Below are 23,013 nucleotides of genomic sequence, written 5' to 3' on the forward strand. Positions count from 1 at the left end.
ATAACTAAAGTATAAACCCCCAATTGTAGATATAGAATTTTATCTTGTATAACTATTTGATTACATCTGTATTTCATTACTTAATGTTGGCACAAACAGATGCTATTGCTTTTCCCCCCACCATAGAATCACGGCTGCATTGTGGGTAAAATCTTCTGTTTTGTAGTTACAGTTAGCAATGTTTACTAAAACACAATCATGGCGGCTCCCATTCTAAAGTGGAAAAGAGTTGTTAATCCTTCAGGACCGCAACCAAGACCTCGCCATGGCCATCGTGCAGTATCTATTAAAGACTTAATGGTTGTATTTGGTGGTGGAAATGAAGGAATTGTCGATGAACTTCATGTCTACAATACAGGTAACCAAATTGAGTGCTTGGCTAGAATTAAAAAAATGGCGGTGTTTTCATCTCTTAATGTGACATTATAGCTTATTACTACTAGGTAAATTAGCATTACTTAGGTCTTAAAGCATCCTTTATGTCCAATTCATATAAATAATTAATACAAATCGAGAAATAAATGCCTTGTATGTTGTATGAAGACCCCTCTGATTTCGCGGTTATTGCTTGACCAATATGGCGGCCTCCATTAGACACCGCACTGTAGTCATTACACTATGAAAACCCGCGACATTCGCATTTAAAACCTTGGTTATGTGAATTTTGTGGTGGTCATCACGCTGTTCTGACCAAACTTTTTAAATTGTTAGCAAAATTGACATTTTATTTTCCGTTTTGTTCATGATGCATTCTGTAATTTGACAAGTGATTTTTATTTTAAGTCATTTTAGGCCCTATCTCTTAAACTGTTAGGCCTAGCTTCCATTATGTATACACTTCAGCTGCCCTTTATCAAAAATCATAAACCAGGGAACGCTTAAAGATATCCTCATACCTAGGCCTAAAACATCTTAAATATTCAATGGGGAAAAAACTCAAGGCACCAACCCTTAGACATTAAGATAGACCTATCTTAACTTCTATCCTGACATATGAGGCCTAGGCTATGTCAGGGAATGTTGCTGAAAGTCAACAGTCCCGGAAGATCAAATAATTTATACCTGTGCCGCTAGGTCAAAAACTACAATGTTTGCAGTGTCTGTAGATCAAAAATCCCAGAAAGTCAAATAGTACAGTCCGGGCTAAAAGTTTAGTCTATGTTAAAGCAATTGACTTATTGGGAATTTGACCTAATGCAACAGCAGGATTAATATAACGAAATACGGTAAAATACAAGTTCAGTTTCGCTGAGTCAAAAGTGTCGGAAGATCAAAAGCAATAAAAGTGAACGTCGATTCAGTGTAAAGTAGACCTCCTGCAACGCTTACTACACCAACAAAACTCGCTTTTAGTTACTTCGTGTTTTGTCATAATTAGAATAGAGCTAAAATTATCATATTTGGTACATAGCTTATTTATTAATGCTTCTTGCCAACTGTTTGGTCAACACTGTAAATAGGTATAGTTTATGTAATGAAAAGCCTTTCGTCAAAATTTGTGGCATAAAATACACGCAAGGACGATCTGAACATTTCTGGTTATTATATACGTTTGTAATGTAAAAGGAGATCCATTTAATTGTAGAACTATTTTATGAGTTATAATGTAGTCTACATATAAACTGTGTAATGTATTACGCCACGGAAGGGTTGAAACCTGTCCAAACTATTATAACGTAAATGGGGTTTTTTCACGATTCTGAATCAACCAGTCGATGGATTTTCATTAGTTTTGTGTTGAAAGAAAGACAATTTTGAGAACTAGATAATTTCAAAGCCATAATTTAAAATTAATGTCCCAGTTTTTTATAAATTAAGTTTTAGTTTTTAAAAAGTCTAGCAGCCGATGCTAACCTTCTCCAATAAGTCAATGCTTCTAGCTAGCTTTTAGTACATTATAATTTGCTTAACATAACAGCTGTAACATTCAGTATTTGTGACACAAATTCAGCATTTGGAAGAAAATTCAAATACATACTTATGGTTGACTTATTTATACTATGTATGTGTAATGCTGACCATTGATACATTTAATTCTTCGGTACGAGGATGGCAGTTTAATTAAATGTGCATAGTAAAATACAGTAGTAGGATGTTCAAATTATTTTTTAAAGTATTCTTTGTAATCATCGATTTGTTTTAGTCCAATATAATTTGTTTTAACTAACAGCTGGTTGAATGTGCTATGTATACTTATAAAAGGCAAAGCCCTCACTGACACACTCACTCTCACTCACGCATCATCACTAATTCTCCCACTTCCCATTTACCTAGGAGGCTGAAATTCGATACACCGATTCTTTGGGCATTAAATAGGAAAACTAAGTAGTTTTTATTATGATCGGGCATTCGGGCTCCGCCCCAGTGGCTCTGGAGTTTCCCATCTTAACCTTATGATTTTTCATATTTAAAAGGAATTAATGAATCATAACAGCTGTGTCAATTTAACAATTTATGACAACAGCTAATTTGCAACCAAAAGCTGAGTGAGCGTTTCGAACGAACTTCAACCTGGAGGCGAGTTAACCCCAAGGCAAGTGAGCTCAGCGAACGAGCTCCAACCTAAAGGTGAGAGAGCGTAGCGAACGAACTTCAACCAGGACTTGATTGAGCCATGCGAACGAGCTAATCTTGAAAATTAATTAGTTTAACGGGGCAAAGCCAGCGGGTACAGCTTGTTATTCTATAGAATTATTAGGTTTTTAGCTGTCATCGTTATTCGGGGACCGAGCAGGTCCCTAGCAGCGACCACAGAATTAAAATTTTAATTTTAATTCTGTGGTCGCTGGTCCCTAGGGCCGCAAAATTAGCTGCCCGCTTACTTACTTAAAACATGAATGCATATTAAATACACAATCAGTATCCATAGAATTATTTTATTGTCACCGTTGCCTAGCAACAATTTATTTTTATTTTTGCTGATGCCTCGAATTATTTCTTCACATAACCTTAAAGTTGTAGTTGTGCTAACCATCAGTGTGCATTATTATAGAGGTGAATAGTGGCAATAGGGTATAGTGTGGTGCAAAATAGCGTTCGTACCACGGACCGAAATGGTTTTGCAGCTCTCGATCGAGACGAAGTCGAACTATCTCGAGCCGGCAAAACCTTATTTTTGGCCCTAGGTACGAAATATACTATTAAATGGGTTGTAGCTTAATCGGGTTTCAACTTTATTTAATTTACAGTCTGTTTCAAAAGTAGAAAAATAAGCAAATACATTAACAATAATACAACGTTAAAAGTATAGTGATTTACCACTCTCAACACTAGCTGACAAAGATAATTTTGATAACACAGCCGAATCTGAATGGGAGGTTTAAATGTCGTAAATGGTGTTGTGATTGTCCAATAAATTTAGTGCAAGATGAGAGCTCGCCTTGTGGTCGGAAACTTGACCAAAAGTATGTATTTTTCCAACTTATCTATATTTACCCTATGCTATAAATAAGACATGTAAATGGAATTTCTTCTATTTGGTTTTATTTTCTGTTTACATTTAGTTGTTATTTCGTTACCTACATGGCAACACATACGGCCCAAGTTATTTTTAAAATTTTAAATTCGTTTCTTGTGTTTATTTTTGAGCCTATTTTAATTTATAAAGGGATTCATCACATCTACAGGAAAATATCTTTCATTTGGTACCAACCGCGTGTAATTCGTTCCAGTAGCGTCGTCAGGCTAGCTGTCATAAGTTTTGCAAAAGTTGTTTTGTATAAGACGATTTTGAATGATTTTCCAATTTGATTATCTTTTTTCACTAGATTTTGTAATTTCTTCTTTGACTTTTCAAATTCTAAGATTATTATGAAGTGTTCTGTTAGTAACAAACCAAGGTGCGTTGACAATTTTACGTAGCAATTTTGATTGGTATCGTTGAAAAATTTCAATGTTTGATGTACTTGATGATCCCCAAAGTTGGATCCCATAAGTCCAAATTGGTTTTATAACTTTTCTGCAAAGTAACATTATTTTGTGTACTAAGTTTTGATTTAGATCCAAGAAGACAATTAAGCTTAGTTATTTTAAAATTTAGATATTGTCTTTTAGTCCAGATATGTGCCTTCCAATTAAGCTTTGCATCTAAGTGCATGCCCAAGTATTTTATTTCTGTTACTTTAGGGTGGTAAATATTGTTCATGGATACTGGAGGACATGTAGCCAGATTTAGGGTAAAAGTAATGTTTTCTGATTTATTTTCACTAATTTTGAACCTCCATGTTTTAAACCAATGTGAAATTTCATCCAAGTTTAACTGTAAATTTGCTGTAGTTTGAACCGGTTTGTCGTGGACAGATAAAATGGTCATATCATCCGCAAATGTGGCAACGATAGTATTTACAATTTCTGGTAGGTCCGATGTAAAGGGAATATACAAGTATGGTTCAAGTACGCTTCCTTTGGGGATTCCTGATTCTATAGGGTAAAGGTCAGTTAAATAATTTTGATGTTTAATTTGGAAAGTTCTGTTTGTAAGATATGATTTTTAAATATGAAAAACTGAATGGGGTAGCTAAATGTGCATTCTTGTCAATAGTTCGATATATCGATAGTAATATACACTAACACAATCGTAATAAACGAAATAATTTAATTATATTTACTAAACAGATGCTTGTTTGCATTTGCAAAATAAATAACAATTTAGAAGTCATTTTGAGAAGTTATCTTAGTATTTCTGTTAAAGAAATGACATTTCTTCATAATCTTAACATCTCAAATTACTTTAATACTTTCTTCTGAAATGGCTACCATACTAAATTCAAACTCACATAACAAGAAATTAAATAACATCTAAACATAAATTAAAAAGTTTTACACCACAATTAAAAAAACAAATGTACGATTGCTCTGGCTCATTCTTCGTCAGATTAGGCATAGGCACGAGACCCTCCTTCATTGCGCAGTCTGTAGTCTTGGAGATAAGAGAGATATGCGGTAAAGATAAGCAAGAACTGGAAAGGTCCGTTGTGGGTTTGCAATATTTATCTCAAAATTCAGCGCAAGGTTAACTAAATTTTGGAATTAGGGTCTGAATACGTGATTGGTGAAATCCAGGAGGCAATACTGAACTTGCACTACTTATGTTTTATCGCATTTTTTACCTTATCTACCAAAATTATGCTATTTTCCTTTGGCACTTTAGGGGGAAACGACTATTTCACCCTGAAAATCACGTTTGGAAATCGAGAAAAGCTTTAGAAATCGGCGATTATAAGCGCTTGAAAAATCTTTTTTTCTTTTAATGGAAGCCTATTTTTTATTATTCGAGTCATTTCAAACTTCTTTTCCTCTTGCACTTTTTCAGCAAACACATATTTCACCACGAAAAACACGTTTGAAAATCGTTAAAAGCGTTATAAATCATTAATATCGCCACATTTGACTGGTAAGTGTCAATAAAAGAGTGTAAAAGAGTCCTTGGAGCCTAGACGTTGTAACTCATAAAACAATGTAAGAACTACAAAGACAATTTATAATTTAACAATATACTAGATATTTAAATTACAATCACTCTGATGTTTGAAAAAATACTTTTGGACTGTAAATAAATCTCCAGCTGCTATCTGAAATTAACGTAATTAACATCGCTCTTATGGGGGACAAATCCAAGATGGCTGTTAGCTTTCATTGACTCCACTGGAGAACAATAAAAAACTACAAAGAACATTTCTAATCTCACACTATACTCGATGTTAAATTATAATCACTTTGGTGTTTGAAAAAATATTTTTGGACGATAAATCGCTCTTCAGCAGCTGTTTGAAATTATCCAAAATGGCCACTAGCCTCCAAGGACTCCCTAAAATAACCTTTAGCTGAGCTCCTCAGCCCTAACCTAAGCTGGGTTTACCCAAAATCGGTAATTTTCGGCACTTTGCTGATCTAAGCATGGGTTAGGTTAGGTTAGGTTAGAGTAAGCTAGGTTGGATTACTTTGGTTTACCCACAAATTGGTAATTTTCGGCACTTTGCTATTTTTTAATAAGTAAGGTAAATTAATAAGTACGCAATTAATAAGTACGGTAAACCATATTACTGCAGAGGCCGGTCTTTATAAGTTATATTGTCTATGAGAGATTTATTTTGGACCTATTTGCATAAGTATGGTGATGCAAATGCAGTTGTCATCGAATTTATAATCATCGATCAGTCTAAGTTTTATTTTGTCAATAAATGTAAATATCCTTTTTGGTTAACAAAGGATGCAACCGAATCTGTAAATTAAGACAAGTATGCGAAAAACTTAAGTTTTCCAACCACCATTATTGCCTTGTTTACAACTATAAAATCGGAAGTAAAAATAACAATTAGGACAGCGTATACTAACTATTTGATTTTTGTTGTGAGTTGTATACAATATCACTTCTTTTTGAAATTATGTCAAGTCCAAGAGACATACATCTAGTTTTGTATTAAAGTCTTCTGTCAAGAACTACACGAATGTAAATGTTACTGTGGACAAGGTAGCTGAAACATTTGCAAATAGGTGTAATAAATTTAAGAATATTGTATTAGTAAAAGTATCATATACATTTGTCATTGATATCACTGTATTAAATAATGTATTACCTAATTATTTGTAGGGAGTAAATTAGTTAGTAGACTATCTATTAATCGATTTGCAAGGTACATTATGAATATTTCATAATGTAGCTTGTAAATCGATTAATGTATTTAAACCAGACGCTCGTCAAATAATGCAGTTCAAGGCGGAAATGTAGTGAGGGATACATCAGGATTAGAATGTGTGTTACAGAACAAGAAACTGATGACAATAGTTGGAATAACTAGTCAATGTCAACGCACTCGATAAAAGCGCGGGATTAAAAAAGGCGCGAATATGTGCAAGTACTACTGTATAACCAACGACAACACCTATGAAAAACCAGACATAAGCTATATTACAACCAGGCCTACGAAAAAGTCAAACTATGTAAATAATGAATCACTGAATATGATTAGACGAAATCACAGAGGTACAAACTATGTTAGATATTTACGTGGTAAAGGAGTGTAGTTTCCTGATAGGTCTAAACAACGTCATCAGTTACCAAATCAATTATTTTTACTAGTTTTAGTCATACAATTGTTCTCATTTAAACTTGCGCTATTATGCTAATTCAACCTAGGGCAGATGTAGTTCCCACAATATATCTATACTTACACGAGGAGAGCGTGGTTTCGGTGATTTTGTAAAGTAAGAAATAATAGATGTAGAAAGAAATGTGTAGATTTTGAACTTTTTTCTTTTTTCATTGATTTACTGTGTTGATTATGCACCACAGTGCTTTGTACTGTAATTATTTTCTGCCATTATGAAAAATTCATTGCCAATATTTCTTTCAAGGTCCCTTGCATTATTTTGCGTGTACTAATATGTACTAGGTGTACAATGCAGTTGTCTGCTTGCAATTTTGAGCGGAGCTATCATAGTACTGTAATCCAATACTTTTGCAAAGTCAATGCTAAATATAGTTCACGTAATTGAGATGTCTCCTACAAGTCCACTAAGTCAATTGTATAATTGTTTCTCATAAATGGGATGACTACTTGTAGTATCCAAAGTCAATGCTTTATCTGTTTCTCTTAAATGAAATCTCTACTTGCAGTATCTAAAGTTAATGATAAATCTATGCTAAAACTATTGCCTTGGGTGTAGTACGCCAGTGTCACGGTGATAACGGCGGGAGTGGTCGTGGTAGGCACGGATGAGTCGTTGTTCTTGCAAGGCTGTTTTTTGCCTGTCTTCTGGCTCAGTCAGCACTTACACCATCGGGAAGAGATAGTACATCCAAACTAACAAAAATAGGTTCCAAGGACCCATATTAGATTTAATACAATTGGCGGCAAACGTTATTGTTGATTAGTATGTTAAATAACAATAAAACTGTTGTAGGAGTTTGTTCCTAACCGTAGGTGCTCTGTATAATATTTAAATCGCTAAAATTATACCCCAACAATCAACGTTTACAATCGTGATACGTAAACAAATGATCCAATAATATGTAAGCCGAAGTATCGTCGTAAATTAATGTCTTTCGTGTAATACAACAATATGATAATAAACAATGTTACTATATCACTAATAACGTGTACGTAGACCGTCGTAATTAGGCTCAAATTAAAATATAATAATGCAATGTCAGTATTAAACAATCTTAATACTTGTGCGTAACAATATTGCTGTACTACAGAGAAACAAGGGTTTTCGAGTCGCTGTTGAATAATAGGACAACAAGAAATTTAATAATAATACGTTAATGAATACTATTACTATTAAACAGTTTCAATCCCAAATATTTTACGGGCAAGCAAGTCGGTTGTATTATGCAGAAATAAAGCCTATAGTAGAATTATGAACGAGGAAACTCAAATAGTAAACCGCACGAATACCGTTATCAAACAGCTGATTGGGCCCCTCTTATCTCTTGCCCATTCATCCAGAGTACAATTGACGAGCTTAAACAGTGTACAGTACATTTCTTTTTACGTACAGGTCTAGAAGGGTAGGTACAGGTCGACTAGCATTTACAATTCTCACCAAATATTTGGTAAACTGAATGATAACTGAAAGATAACTGAATGCTCTGACATGAAGCAGTGTTCTTCTTTACCTATAAAACAAGGTTGACACCTTTCTTCACTGATCACGTAATGCGTGATTTTCTATAAAGTCTTGGAAAAATAAAAGGAAAAATAGATAGACTACAGGTGTACTGGATGTGGTTTACACACAAATATTCATCAAACTGTGTGATAGTTTGTTATAGCAATGAACAGTTTGAGAGTACCTATCGTATTGTTTAAGTCGATGGAAAATCTCTGTTGATCCTGTTTTACAAGCAAACCAAAAAGATACAGTAGTCACCACTCTATGCGACATATTCTAGCCAGAATATTGTAATCGTATGATTCTATAAGCATTGGTAGGATTGCAAAGTACTACACAAACATTATTTCAAGGGTAATAACAGTCACAATTTCCGCTGACTTTAAAAGAGCCAACTAAACTATTATACTAATGGACACACAACTAAATGGAACAACTAATGGAAATTCTCACGATGTACATTCGTTCGATATAAGCATTGAGTATACACGTCAGTACATACGTGTATACCCAATGATATAAGCAACGGTTCTTGCAATTTATTGCTTATTGTTTTTTAGAGTTGTTTTCGGACTTACTCACACTCGTATAAGGTTTTCCACGTTTGTCATTGATAATGTAGCCATGTTGCTTTGAAATGGCGACCATACAAAATGTATGCATTTTAAGCCAAGTATGAATGGAGATGAGTGTGGGATGAGTGGAGCGATCTTGTTGTCCTGTTTGTGACTAAGGCCGACATAATCCTTAGACACAGCTGTTAATTAATAGTGCATACAGTCAATTAATAGCAGCAGAGGTCAAGTTTGGTATCAAATTAAAGGTTTTATTCATAAAAATACATTGCTGCAAACCCAAACTCAAACGAGGATGATGATAATAACGTTAATGATGTCGCTAAAACGTATCGTTTGAAATTTAACAGCTGAAAATAAGTGAAATAGAAAAGGTTTTGGTTAAATCCATCAAATTGTAATTGGACACTAGTAAATACTAGTGCACTTGTTGCTACCTCCCCCCTTCGGTTTCATGTATTCCTCTCAATCAGTTCAAACCTAGGAGGATTAAACATTAATGTTAATTAATGTTAAATCCTCCTAGATTCAAACCTGAAACACCCAGATCGAAACTCGCCTGTCGTTATTTTACCATCGCCTGTTTTTTAAATATATTTTTCAAAAAAGAAATATTATATTGATTTACTTTGGTTTTTAAAAATGTTAACGTTTTATTTTGTTAAAGATTTATGGTGATACGTAAATATTGTGGTGTAGTAGAGTATATTATATTGTAGTTAAGTGTTAAATTTTGAAATTTTAGGGTGAATCGAGATGAATCTTTGTTTATAACATGGGTCTCTCCTACCTTAACATACATACCAAGTTTGATAAACATCGGTTGGAAAAGTGCAAAGATAAATATTTGTATGTAAAAAATACAAAATGGCGGATATCTGGTTAACGAAATTATTTTGGAAAAAATGTTATCCTTGATCTGTTTATTTTGACCCAAGGAATTACTAGGTAAAGTATCTCCCCGCTTATTTTAACACCCTGTTTATGATGTATTCTTATAAGTGAAAAATGTTAGCTGGTAATAAAGAAAGATGTTTTATAAATTATATGAATGTACTGGTGATCTGTATATTCACCTTTTTCTTGTCCTTAGATAAATTAAATTAGATAAATTAAAAGTCCACTCAGCAGTCGCATCGTACGATGTAGTTCTTTCCATGCGTTGCGAAATGCTACATTTGCCGTCCTCTTCAACCCAAGTTATCTACTGAACCACTGATTGTAAAAAATTCAAAAAAATATATTTTACGCATTACACTTTTGGCTACAACTTTGCCACAGACAAAACCTCTCTAACCCAAAAACAAAAAAAAATCTCGCATGCTAACTTTTTCATGTTAGAAATCACGATTTAAAACTATTTCACCATACAAATCATTTTTTATTAATTAGATCGGTAAATAGTTTAAAGTTCCAACAAAATAGTCATCGAGTAGGACTAACCAAGAAGCTCTGTGCCAAATTTCAAAATTTTAGCACAACTTTAAGAACACCAAAACACGAAATTATTGAAGACATGTGTCGAGAGGACTATCGTTGTTTTTAACAGATTATACTTTTGACCTTCCGGCACTGTTGACTCAGCGAAACTGAACTTATATTTTATCTTATTTCGTTATATTAAAACTGCTGTTGCATTAAGTCAAATTCCCAATAAGTCAATTGCTTTAAAATAGACTAAACTTTTAGCCCGGACTGTACTATTTGACTTTCTGGGATTTTTGATCTACAGACACTGCAAACATTGTAGTTTTTGACCTAGCGGCACAGGTTTAAATTATTTGACCTTCCGGGACTGTTGACTTTCTGCAACGCGTCCCTATGTCATCTATAATGGCTACTTTTACTCAACATGTTGCAAACTTTATTTGAGTATTTGCCAAATTTATAATTCCCGATTACATTAAGGGGTACATGGAAGCTGTCCATGGAGGTCCCAATAACACAGAATGCTTAACAATAGAAGGACCATTTAAACTAGGCCTATCAGTAACTTACAGCGCTTGTTTCTAAAACCGCAATCTTGGTACAATAAACGTTGTAACTTAAACCCTTCATAACTTAAGTAGGCCCACTGACGGTAACTTAAAGGTTTTAAAATTAATAAGTTATGAGCCTATAAGTTAACTGCTAGGCCTAAGTTAGTGTTAACCGTTTCTCTGCCAGCATTTTTTAATTTGTATAATCGAGAACCGCCGAGGCCATTTTTTACTTAGGCCTAAACCTAAACGCAATGCATAAGTTAGCCTATATAAAATGGCTAAGTTATAACTTTTTTATTTTTGCAAATATTTTTATTTAATGAAACCTTTTTCCTAGAATTGTAATAAAATTGCCTTTATAAAAATATAGGCTAATATTTACATTGGTTTGAATGGATTTTTTATGTTGCCAAATGTAAGTACAAAAAATAAAAATACAGTAAGTTAAATAAATAAAAATAAATAAAATAAAAACTTTTAGTACAACCAATAGGCTACTTAGCCTAACTAGCGGGCCTATATGAATAAAAAATATTCGTGTTAGGCCTAGTTATTTTTTATTAACTTACTACATATACACATTTGTTGGGGGAGCGGGCTGGTCTAGTGGTTATAGCGCGGGACTCCGGTTCCAGGGTCCTGGGTTCAAATCTTGCCAAATCACCAATGGAATTTATCCAAGTGATAAAGCCGTAACCTCTAGGTCTAGCATGAAGTAATGTGAAAAACAATTCCGGGCTTGTGCCTAGCGTCCTATGACAAAAAAAAAAAAAAAAATAAATAAAAGAAAAAAAGACATTTGATAGCAAGCATGCAAAATTAGAAAATCCTACCTTGAAAAATAAGCTTCTTTTCAGGGTTTGAAATACATTGTCTACAGAGCGTTTTAATGTCTTCGCGTGCTCTATATAACGTTTAATGCCATATAATATCATGCAGCAGAAAAGGAAAGAAGCCTACCGTTTTTCTTTATGCCAAAGAACAAAGATAACACCAACTATTTACAACATAAAAGTATACATACACTTAGCCTAAAAAATTTAAATGATCTAACATCGTCTATTACCTATGTTGGCCAAAACACACGGTGTGTAGGCCTAAGTACACCTTTCTGGCACTAGTGCTGCATATATGGTTTAGGATTTCTTTCTTTTTCCACCTGCTGCAATAGCCTACTGATAGGGCTACATACACAGCAGGTTCTATCTTTTTATATGGTATTACCGTTTCCATTTTTTTCCGTTATTTTTTATCTGTATTTTTTCCATCCCAAAGTGGTCATTTTGCTGCTGATTTTTTACTCCGCCACCTGCTAACTGATATTTAGGCCTACGGACAAGCACTTTTTTTACAAAGGCTACTGTCAATTATAGATAATGTGAACTGAAACCTATCCATGTCTTTTCCACTATGGTTTTCCTCATATATAAGGTACAAGTTCAAAATCATTCTTGAAAAATGTGTAATACAACCTTTTTCTAATACTGAACAGTTCGTCGCTCATCGAGTCAGGCGTAGCCTATAACATCTGGTCTGGTCTGAATGTTCAATACCTCTCATGAAGCAGTTGTACACATCTATTATCTCTTGGTTTTATTTTACACCTGATTATTTCTTACTACTGATTTTGCAACACACTTAGTTGACAGAAGAAGTAGGTACTGGGTTCTTTTGGGATGCTTTTTCCTTGTACGCAACCATCAATTTGTGGTCTTAACGGTTGTAAACTTTTTGGCCTACTTCAAATATTTTTTGAGAGCATCAGTTACCTTTCCTGTTTTTCCTCATAGTGCCTGTAATGTAAGTCATCCTTTCATACAGATAATCTGCCAAATGTATGGACATAAAGAAATTATCTACAAATAGGCCTAGAGAATTTATGAAGTCATCACTCAACTCACCAATTAATTGCACACCAATCTGTCAAGTTATGAAATATTATGTCTTTACTCACTGTCGACTTATTTAGACCAAGTTTAGTCATGTTTACTCAATAAAAACACATTGGAACAACTTATAAGTCTTGAGAAGTTATCTACAAACATATGATCACACAGATGTTTATTGTTAACATCAGATGACGTCACCTCGAGAAATCACATCCACCACGAGAAAAAAACATAAACAAAGGGAGTCAAAGCTCTTGCTACGTGAAGCCCAGACAATGCTGATTAGATTGGTGTGTTATTTGTGGCTTTTGGACGTAGAGGTGGCCAGTAAACAAACATTTAGTAGACGTCCGATATATCGGATCGCGGCGGCCAAAGCGTTAATAAATAGTTTTAAAATTAACACATTGAAGGAAAGCTAAGTTAAGTTTAAAAATGACATGGAAAAGTTATTCGGCTAAACTTAGGCTAAATTTAATTTAAGTTAGGGGCCTACTATAATTTTTGTTTCTTGGTCAGAGAAGTTTTGTTTGTGTGGGAAAATGGAACCTAGATAATTTAATATAAGTACTTTGCATTTTGTAGCCTACCTAGTTTATTTACAATTTGTATCTATTGTGCTTAGTTTCGTCAAAATTTTGGGTTGAACAGAGTGGAAAATCTTTATTTTAATAGCGTGGCGGCTAGCCACAGCGGCTCTTTATTAGTCTATGCTGCATATAGTGATTAAGTTATCTAGGCCTTAAAGTTACAGCATTCCAGTTAACTTAGAACTATAAAAAAATTAAAATTAACTAAGCGGGTATAAGTAGAAGTGCACTGTTAACTGAGGGGTGTAAATAACTTTATAGGCATAAGTACAGTAACAAGTACGATACGTAGGCCTGATAGCCTAGACTGCTAAGCCTGTAGGAAACTCCGTTTAATAAGAAAAATTATTACAGCCAACCACACAGCATTTTGATGTTGGATTAGTAATTTACTATAATCCAACATGTTTTACACTAACACAGTAGGCTCAACAACTCAAATTAAATGCCGTAGCCTAATACATAATTGTCTTATAATTAGGCCTTAGGCTTATGGTTGTAGGCCTAATAATTTGGTTGTATTTTTAAACTTATGAATGTATTTTTATTCACGGTAATCATGCTGTAGGCCTAATTGGTTTTGAGTACTGTAGGCCTAATAAATATATTATTTAATTCATTGTACAGGCATTTTGTTCTAATCTATGTAATAAGTAAAGTAAGTATTATGGAGGCGGAGCTAGTGACCAACACAAACGCTGACCAATAGCGGCGCTTTGGTCGCCATCTTAGTAGGCCATATCAACTCGTAAAACTAGCGACACTTAAATACTCCCTACGCCAAAGTAATGGCTGGGAAGAAATTTGTTTGAGCAAAAATGCTATCATAGTATGGCATTTAAAACTAGATGGTGAAAACGTAAGCTAAGCTAACCATGAGGTCTTTTTCAGAAGAGGGTTGCCACTATTTAAACTGGTAAACCCACAGTTTAGGTTAGGTTAGTTTAAAGCTTTATTCACACGGGTTTTTTTTAGTTACTGAACAGAAATTATTACAAAAACTAAAAAAGATCTCTAAAACTGTGGTTTTTCCACAGTTTAAATAGTGGCACTCTTCTGAAAAATACCCAAACCATGTCACTTCACTAGTTCTCCTTGCTGAAGTTAAGAGAAGCAGAGTATATTCCTTATCCCATTGGGCACCTCATTTCATAATAAATGAAGATGTCCAGCCAAGATGCACTTACAAACTGTTAGTGAAGCTACTTAAATTAACATTTAACTACCTATCAAAGTTTGGGTTGTTAGTCTAATTTTTACTATAAAATGACATATAGTATCAATAAAAAATTAATGTGAATTGGGCTATTAAATTTTAAAGTGAAAATAATTAAGTAAAGATCACCCCTGAATTTATAAGTTAATAAAATTTTTTTAATTTAAATATTAAATTTTAATATTAACATGAAGATCAACCCTGAATAAAAGATAAAACACAATTGAAATGATCGTAGTTTAGGTTATTTTCTTTCTCCACAGAGAAATTTGCGCCTCTACTTTCAGGAAAAAACTAGTTTCTGGTTATATATAAATCACTATAGGTTCCCATGGTCACCTTAATTAATAACTATTTACAGTTTTATTATTTTATTTTATTTTACATTTCAACGGACAACTCCATTTTTTCATTAATTATTCTGCATGAAATTGTGGAGATAATAGTAAATTAACTTATAGATTTTATATAAAAATAATTTGGTTGCAATTTAAACTTTTAACCATGGTGTTGTTCGAAGGTTTATTGCTGACATTTTCCATCACGAATGTAAAAAACAATACACAACGTTTTGGGATCTGGAATCTGATCCCAAGGTGAAAAAAACTTAACTAACACATTAAAACTAACAATACACAAACACCCAACCTAAGTTGGAATACACTACAGAGGGTAGCAGTCAAAAAATATGCACTGTATAGCAGTCAAGTCATGATACAACATGCAAATAATAACCAATCACAAAACACTATAATCTATAAAAGGTGTAGGCTAACGTAAAAAGCTCACACAATGGAACACTAAAAGCACCGTTCGCAATGACTCCACCAATGAGACTGAAGCAACATGGCCGACCAATCGGAAACCCGGAGACAACAGAAATGGCTTCCGGTCCCTGGAAAAGTAAAACCAACAAAATGGCGGAGCGATGTACGATGCCGCAAGATGGGTGTTGATTCTGTTTATTCCTATCACGAGTTTAACTATGAGTTAACATAATGTGCAAATTTTCAGGAGAACACGTTATTTCCCTATTTATTGAACAGTTAAGTTCCCTATCCTTTAGTTCTTTGTTCATAATGGGTAGCCAAAGTGGCCTGATTTCAACCGATGACTGACTGATTGGTTGGCTGTGGTATGAAGTGTGTACAGTAGTTGCAGCGGCCTGATTCACCGATAGGTGGTCCGGCCAATACGAGCCCATCTCTTAGCAAAAGCATTACAGCACATGATCCTGTTATTTAGGCCTATAGAATGTTGTTGGGAGCCTTTATTCTTCCCTCCCTACACACTATCCAGATTGATATGACCCGGCTTGTACTTTGTGTATATCTTAGCTGACTTCGGTCCAAGACGACCTTCCTTCGTACTTACGTAATTAGCTCTCGTCCTATCAATTTACTCCCAGTGAATCTAACTTATTAACTCTTGTATTGAAAATTATGACATCGGTTTATCAGCATGCCATAAATGTATTTATAAATCGGTTTACAACTCTCTATTCAGAAGCTCCAATACAGCCTAATTTAACTATACAGGGTGTCCCGTAAGTAAACAACAAACTCCAGGAAATGGTTCTATGGGTCAAAATAAAGAGAAAATCAAGAATAACATTTTGTTGAAAATCGATACGTTAACCAGATATCCGCCATTTTGTTTTTTTTTTACATTTACATTTTTATTTTTAAAGTTTTTCAACCGGTCATTATGAAACTTGGTAGTATGTTAAGGTAAAAGAGACCTATGTTTAGAAAAAAAATCATCTTGATTTATCTTAAGATTTCAAAATGGCGGCTATTTGAATTTTTTAACTTAAATTACTAACAAATGACTGATTTTATAAAAAAAATGTCAAGAACACTTTTATTTAGGATTTTTCATTCCCTAATAAACAATACCAAGTTCTTAAAGATTGAATAATAAATAGCTGAATATTACGATTTTTAGTTGTAAAATGGGGTAGAAAAAGGTTAAGCTCAGGTTCACCCCATTTTACAAGTAAAAATCATAATGTTTCCGCTATTTCTTACTCGATCTTTATGAACTTGGAATCATTTATTAGGGAATTAAAAATGCTAAATAAAAGTGTTCTTGAAATTTTTCATAAAATCTTTTATTTTGTTGTAATTTAAGTTCAATAAATTAAAATGGTCGCCATTTTGAAATCTGAATCAAGATGAATTTTGTTTTCTAACATGGGTCTCTTTTACCTTAACATACGTACCAAGTTTCATAATGAACCGTTGAAAAACTTTAATGATAAATATGTAAATGTAAAAAAACAAAATTGTGGAAATCTTGTTAACAAAGCAATTAAAAAAAAAAATTATTCTTGATTTTCTCTTTATTTTGACCCATAGAACCATTTCGCGGAGTTTGGCTGTCTACGGAACACCCTGTATATTGTACAATTGAACAAATATTAGTAGCGGTACTTAAATACATTCTATATAGCAACTGCTAATATCTTAACTATTGAACCAGAACAACATCACAATAGTTAATTAGGTTTCACTTCTGTGAAGTACTGTAGCACTTAGGCCTAGTGGCTTACCACAAATTCATTATATAAGCCACAGTTGTAGAAAAAATGTGGTGATAGCTGCATTGAACATCCTTAAATAATAAATGCAAGGAGTGTTGGAAGTGCTTGAGAACATCGATAAGTGCAAGACTGGAATAGAGAGTAACCAACACAGCCATAGTTATGATGTTTAAGCTTAAACATTATGACGCTATCTGTTCAAAATCTTGGACAAAGATAAAGAAGACATGTTTCAAAATAAATGGCCTAGTATTAACTTGTTAGGTGAATTTTGAGTTAACGCCTACCACTGAATTTCAACTATTTATATTTATTATGCGTTCTTATTTTTCACTTTGGCCTAAGTTAACCCTTTTTATCGCCCAAGGCTGATTTTGGCAGAAACTTTTAAAATAAACTTTTATTTTTCTAAATAATGAATTTTTTATTACTGAACAATTTAAAGTTCTAAGTCTTTGGACTAAACAAACTCAAAATAGCATAGTCATTCACTGACATTCGAGTAGGGAAATCACACAACTCAATTGAACTGGTCACTCGCGATGATGGCACCCAGGAGGGGGGGGGGCTCAATACTCATCATAATCACATCGCAATCCAGCAAACACAGGTTACAGCTTCACTGAGATTCAAAGACAACGACCTGTGAGAGTGCATAGTTGGGACTAGTCTGGCTCCGGAGCTTACAGGTCAACTTCCCTTCACTAATATATGAACTGTTGTTTTAATCATCTCAGCAGGCCTTCGGTATACTTACAAATTAATATAAATAACTTGGCCCAATTTTTGTAATTAGGTTATAGTAAACAGTTGGCTGATCACTAGATACCAACTACCTCTATATGCAAAGGGACAAGCCAAACATGTGACTGGACTTCATAACTTCATTAATTAGAGTTATTCATTAATAAGAATCACATCATATAAACTAGAACCCTGGTTAACCAAATTTGGGTTAACCGAAACCCGACGTTAACTGAAACAGTTCCATAAAATAAAAGGCCTACAGGGCTAAAATATAAGTATGTTTCTGTAATTTTTAATGTAAAATGCTTTAGTAATTTCAGTTGTTTAGTTAAAGTATTTTCTAACTCATTTTAACATTTTTGTAGCCGAAATAAAACACTGTATAATATAGACATTGTTTTTAATTAATTTTTCCTACACACTGTTGAACATTCTATCCCTACAAATAGGCTATTTTTAGCATATGACGGATTAACAAAAAAAAATGATTATCCTAAACGGATCTCCCCCCTTTATTTTGGATTACTGGGGTTCTAACTGTAACGTGTTTATTCTGATATATAAGAGTGGGTTGTTTTAAATTGATTTGTCCCGCATGTTACTAAGAAAACAAAAAATTGTGCAATACGAAACCATAAATACTGGTAAAACACTCTTTAACACATTGAGTGCGGCCGTTCCTGATCGGGTACGTTGCTCGTGCCCCGTACAGTGCGTCCATTCCCATTCGGGAACGCTCGGCAATGCCTTTTGTTAATCTTCATTTTTGCTTTAGCGTCGATCGAAAGCGGACCTATACCACGTTAGCGTGTAGTGTGTGACTTGCATTTTGTTGTGCTGTAGTTTGGTAGTAAATTTCCCAATAAGATCGCCCGTCTGGCAAGCTTAAAAATCAATATTTTGTCCCGCCTTTTTCCCTCCATTTGGCAATATAATTTCAACGGGACCGGCTACGTTCCAAGCAGTGCTGCTATCTGTGGATGTTTAGCGAAGTACATCGACATAAAGCAGGACATTCCCGCACGTTATTTGCTATTCGTCAGACCAAAATTGGAAAGCCAATCACACGCGGCAATCACATTTGTTCGCCCGCAGCGTCGCACTGAGGATACGCCTGCCATTTGACGTGCTGCAGCGAACGTGTTAAGCTGCAAGTAGCCTATTGATAAATTATCAGCATATGCTATGTGCAATATGGGTAACTTCAACTGTGTAGGTAACTGTGTATGAATAGTTAATAATTTGAATGAAGCCAACAATTGAAATCAGCTGGTTTTGTAAACAATGTTTAACACCCAGCTGATTAGATGTCAGCTGATTAAAAGATAGCAAAGAAATTAACAGATACTTTATTACATTTGGTTCAATGAATTGGTTCCGAAAACTCTGACCTTGGCGCAGTTTTGACCTAATTTTTTGAACTTTTAATACAGAAATAACCTTATGGGTTACACAATTTTAAAGGGCATGAAATGCAAACGTTTTTTTACGTAATTTGACAATAACATTGGTGTTAATAGTTGTAACACCACTTTGAAGTTGTAAAGAAGTAATTTACAAACTTCTTTATTTATGTTATACGTGAGACATACATCGGTGAAAATATGGTTGTATGTTAAAGATGTTGCAATGGTTTTGTAGGAAATTTAACGCTCTTTTTATTGGTATAAGTTAATATGCTGTACGAGTATTGGCCTAATTTCTATGCTCGTTTTAGTGAAGCTACTTCAGGTTGGCTAATTTCAAAAATTCACATAATCGGCCATTACAGCCTAACGAGTGGGTTGGAAAATGTTTGTTTGGCATTTTTGTTCCTTTTAGTGAGTAGAATAACTGGTAAAAATTAACGCACTTAGTAGAACTCACCCTGTATAAATAAAGGATATAGATATTGTAAGTAGGCCTACACATGGTCATAATTGTTTTGTAAGGCTGAATCGCTCTAATTGATCTTTAAAGACAAAGAAAAACGAAATAATCTAAATAGGAAGAGCAGTGATGTGTAAGGGTAGATGTTCAAGGGTAGAGAAATTTGCTGCTGCACACATGTAGGCGCGTAGTTGTGTCTACAGTAGCCTATCCGGGTGTTTACAATGTTTTCAGAATGGTGTGCATAATGAACCCAGGTGCTACCTTCCCGTCCGCTCAACCTTTCTCTAAGAAGGCAATAACCCCAAAACAAAACTAGCCTACAAATGATACAGACTCTTTATTGTCTTAAGGAATTTTATTTTAAGTTGTTTACTGTATAACCCCAACTTGACAATAAAAGACACTTTTTCTTAAAGTGAAAGTCTAATTTACATTCAAGCAACTTTATTTAATTCTAATAGGTTAATCCAAAGCAGGTTATTAAAAAGAGCATTTCCCAAAACACTAGAATTGCTGAGAAAACTCTGTTGATTTTCATTATACTCAAAACTTGAATGTAATATTTTTCAGTTTTAACTTAATATTTTTATCTTACTTTTAGCTATCTGGTATTACCGTACATCACAAATTTGTTAAAGCCTTAGGCCTATATCAATCTTTTCTTCTTAAAACTTCCTTTCACTAGACCACTAGTAATTATCAAATATAGGCCTTTACTTAAACTGTTGAAATACAATAATATTACTTTGAATCTCACTCTCAAGCTGATATAGTCCATGTTGTTTTGAAATTAAGTTAAATATAAAATTAAAATTGTCTACTAGATTGAAGCTATGTTTTATTGGTATATTTAATCATGTTTTTTTACAATAGGCCTGTGACACAAGTTATTATTTTACAACAAATAATGAACAAATATATGGCCCCCCTTGAACTGATAAATTCAAATCTTTGAATAAATGATTATTCATTAGTTGACTCTGCTTTGGTTCAGTCGAGTTTGCATTTTACAACCAAATCGTTCTGCAACTGCACTTTCATCACATTTGAAGGCAAAGTAGGTCATGCTGTTTCTCCAGTGTGCTAAGCTAGCTCCCAATTGAGTGATTACTATTCCATTTCTAAATTGTATTGCAATTAGGCCTATATATTATCTCTTGTTTTAAAATTTGTTTCTCCCGTTATGTTGCGTTACAATTCTCAAGATTTGCGAAATAAATGCACCAACAACCTTTTATAAACAGATTTCAAAGTTATTGTCAGTGTACAGCCAAAATTTTTTATAGAAAAAGTTTTTGTATTTTGTTTTTTATTGTATTACTTTTAATATTTGGAAACACTGACATCCTGTTCTGGACATTACCTTCTTGACCTGAACAGGACTTCCATCATGTGTTTCTTATCTGGGATTTATTTATTTGGTTCTCAGATAAAATTACATTTTCACTTAGTTGATGCCCAACAGGTTTATCCAAGAAATAAATTATCTCCTAACTATGCATTTGTCTTGACGTTTGGTTAATCATTTAATTGTAATCCAGCCATAGATGAAAATGATTGTGAAAAAATAAAAATAAATGCATTTATGTTTAATTGTTTCTCAGTCATTAACTGCTTTTCTGTACAACTAATTCAAAACTGAAATTTACCAAAGTTTTGCTGACTAGGTGTCAAGGAAGGCCATATAGAATGCTGGTCGAAATAGGAGAAACATCTGAAAATTCCTGACCTCACTATTTGGAACTGGGGGGCCTATTTGGAATGGGTTAGCTCTTACCTAGTTACTCAGGCTTCCTGAGTGCAAGGAGCTGACGAGTCAAGCAGTTACGAAAAGGTGACACATGTCACAACTCTTTAAACAGATAAACAAGCCGTACTTGCAATTTTTTTAAATAATTGAGCGACATGATTCAAAATCAAGTATCATGATTATGATCTTTTGTCATGTTTGGGAGTACTGCTCACTAAGGATTGGAGACAATTTAACAATATTGACAAGACTAAAGACTGAGCTGACATTTCACATCTATCGGTATCAAATATCTGAATCGATGTAAACCCCCTACAAAAAGATAGCTCACTGTTTAAGATGATGCCAAGACATTTAATGGCCATCGTGTGGGACTCTGCCATTGTTTAAAGGGGGTTTGTACACTATCCTTTGACACTAGATAAAACACAGTGCACTTTGTTAAGTATGCGGATGTTTTCAGCTACCAAGGTCAAAAAGTTCTGAATTTAATAGCCTATATGTTTTCTTAAGATCATAAAATTTATATTTCACCAAAACATTGTAACCCCTATTACTTATTAAAATGCACTTTAGGGTTTTCTGATCTTGTATTATTTTAGAGAATGGCAATTATCCATTCTAGACATTAAAGTCTAAAATTATTATGTTTGAAGTTCTTAATTTAATTACCTTCTTATATTCTAATTATCTCATTTTTTATTTTACCTACTGATTTTGTAAGGGTAATAACTCTCAAACTTGATAAAATAGAATCATCTTTAAAAGTATTTTTTTGTACGGAATTTTCTTTTTTAAAGAAGTTGCCTTCCTCTCTTAACCTTAAATTTGCCTGTGGAATGTATAAAGCAAAGCAAGGGTAAGCCCTATGGTTAAAGCATATATAGCAGGATGCAAACCCATGACCAAACCACCTTGGTTTCATAGTTCGTTGAGCTATTAGCTCACTAATATAATAAACATAACGTCAGTGAATATTAAAAAAAACATCCTTTCTGTCTCTTGACAAATTGAGAATCAACTGCAACAATCGGTCGTTTCAAACCCCAAGAACTTGTTTTTGACTGTAAAATGTGTATTTTCCCTAAATGTTCTAAAAATGAAATATGAATAATCTAGTCAAGATTAATCTATATAACACATTTTATCCTTATTAGTGATAGACTGACAGCTTTAGTTTTTTTTTTTATAGAAAATTCATAAAAGAAAACAATATCAACTTGATTAAATA

The 23,013-nt window shown here is 33.8% G+C and overlaps 1 protein-coding gene across 1 annotated transcript in view; it reads left to right on the forward strand.

The window, feature by feature from the left end:
- Window positions 1–185: 185 nt before the first annotated feature.
- The window catches only part of LOC128997768 (host cell factor 1-like), a 58,877-nt gene continuing 36,049 nt past the window's right edge, over window positions 186–23,013 (forward strand). Inside the window, exon 1 of the mRNA XM_054423444.1 lies at window positions 186–358. Coding sequence (XP_054279419.1) covers window positions 199–358 — 160 coding nt within the window. The 5' untranslated portion in view covers window positions 186–198. The remainder of the gene's footprint in view (window positions 359–23,013) is intronic.

The sequence above is a fragment of the Macrosteles quadrilineatus genome, unplaced genomic scaffold, assembly GCF_028750875.1.
Source record: "Macrosteles quadrilineatus isolate MER2022 unplaced genomic scaffold, UCM_ALF_1.0 Scaffold_7__1_contigs__length_78375512, whole genome shotgun sequence".
Taxonomy (NCBI): domain Eukaryota; kingdom Metazoa; phylum Arthropoda; class Insecta; order Hemiptera; family Cicadellidae; genus Macrosteles; species Macrosteles quadrilineatus.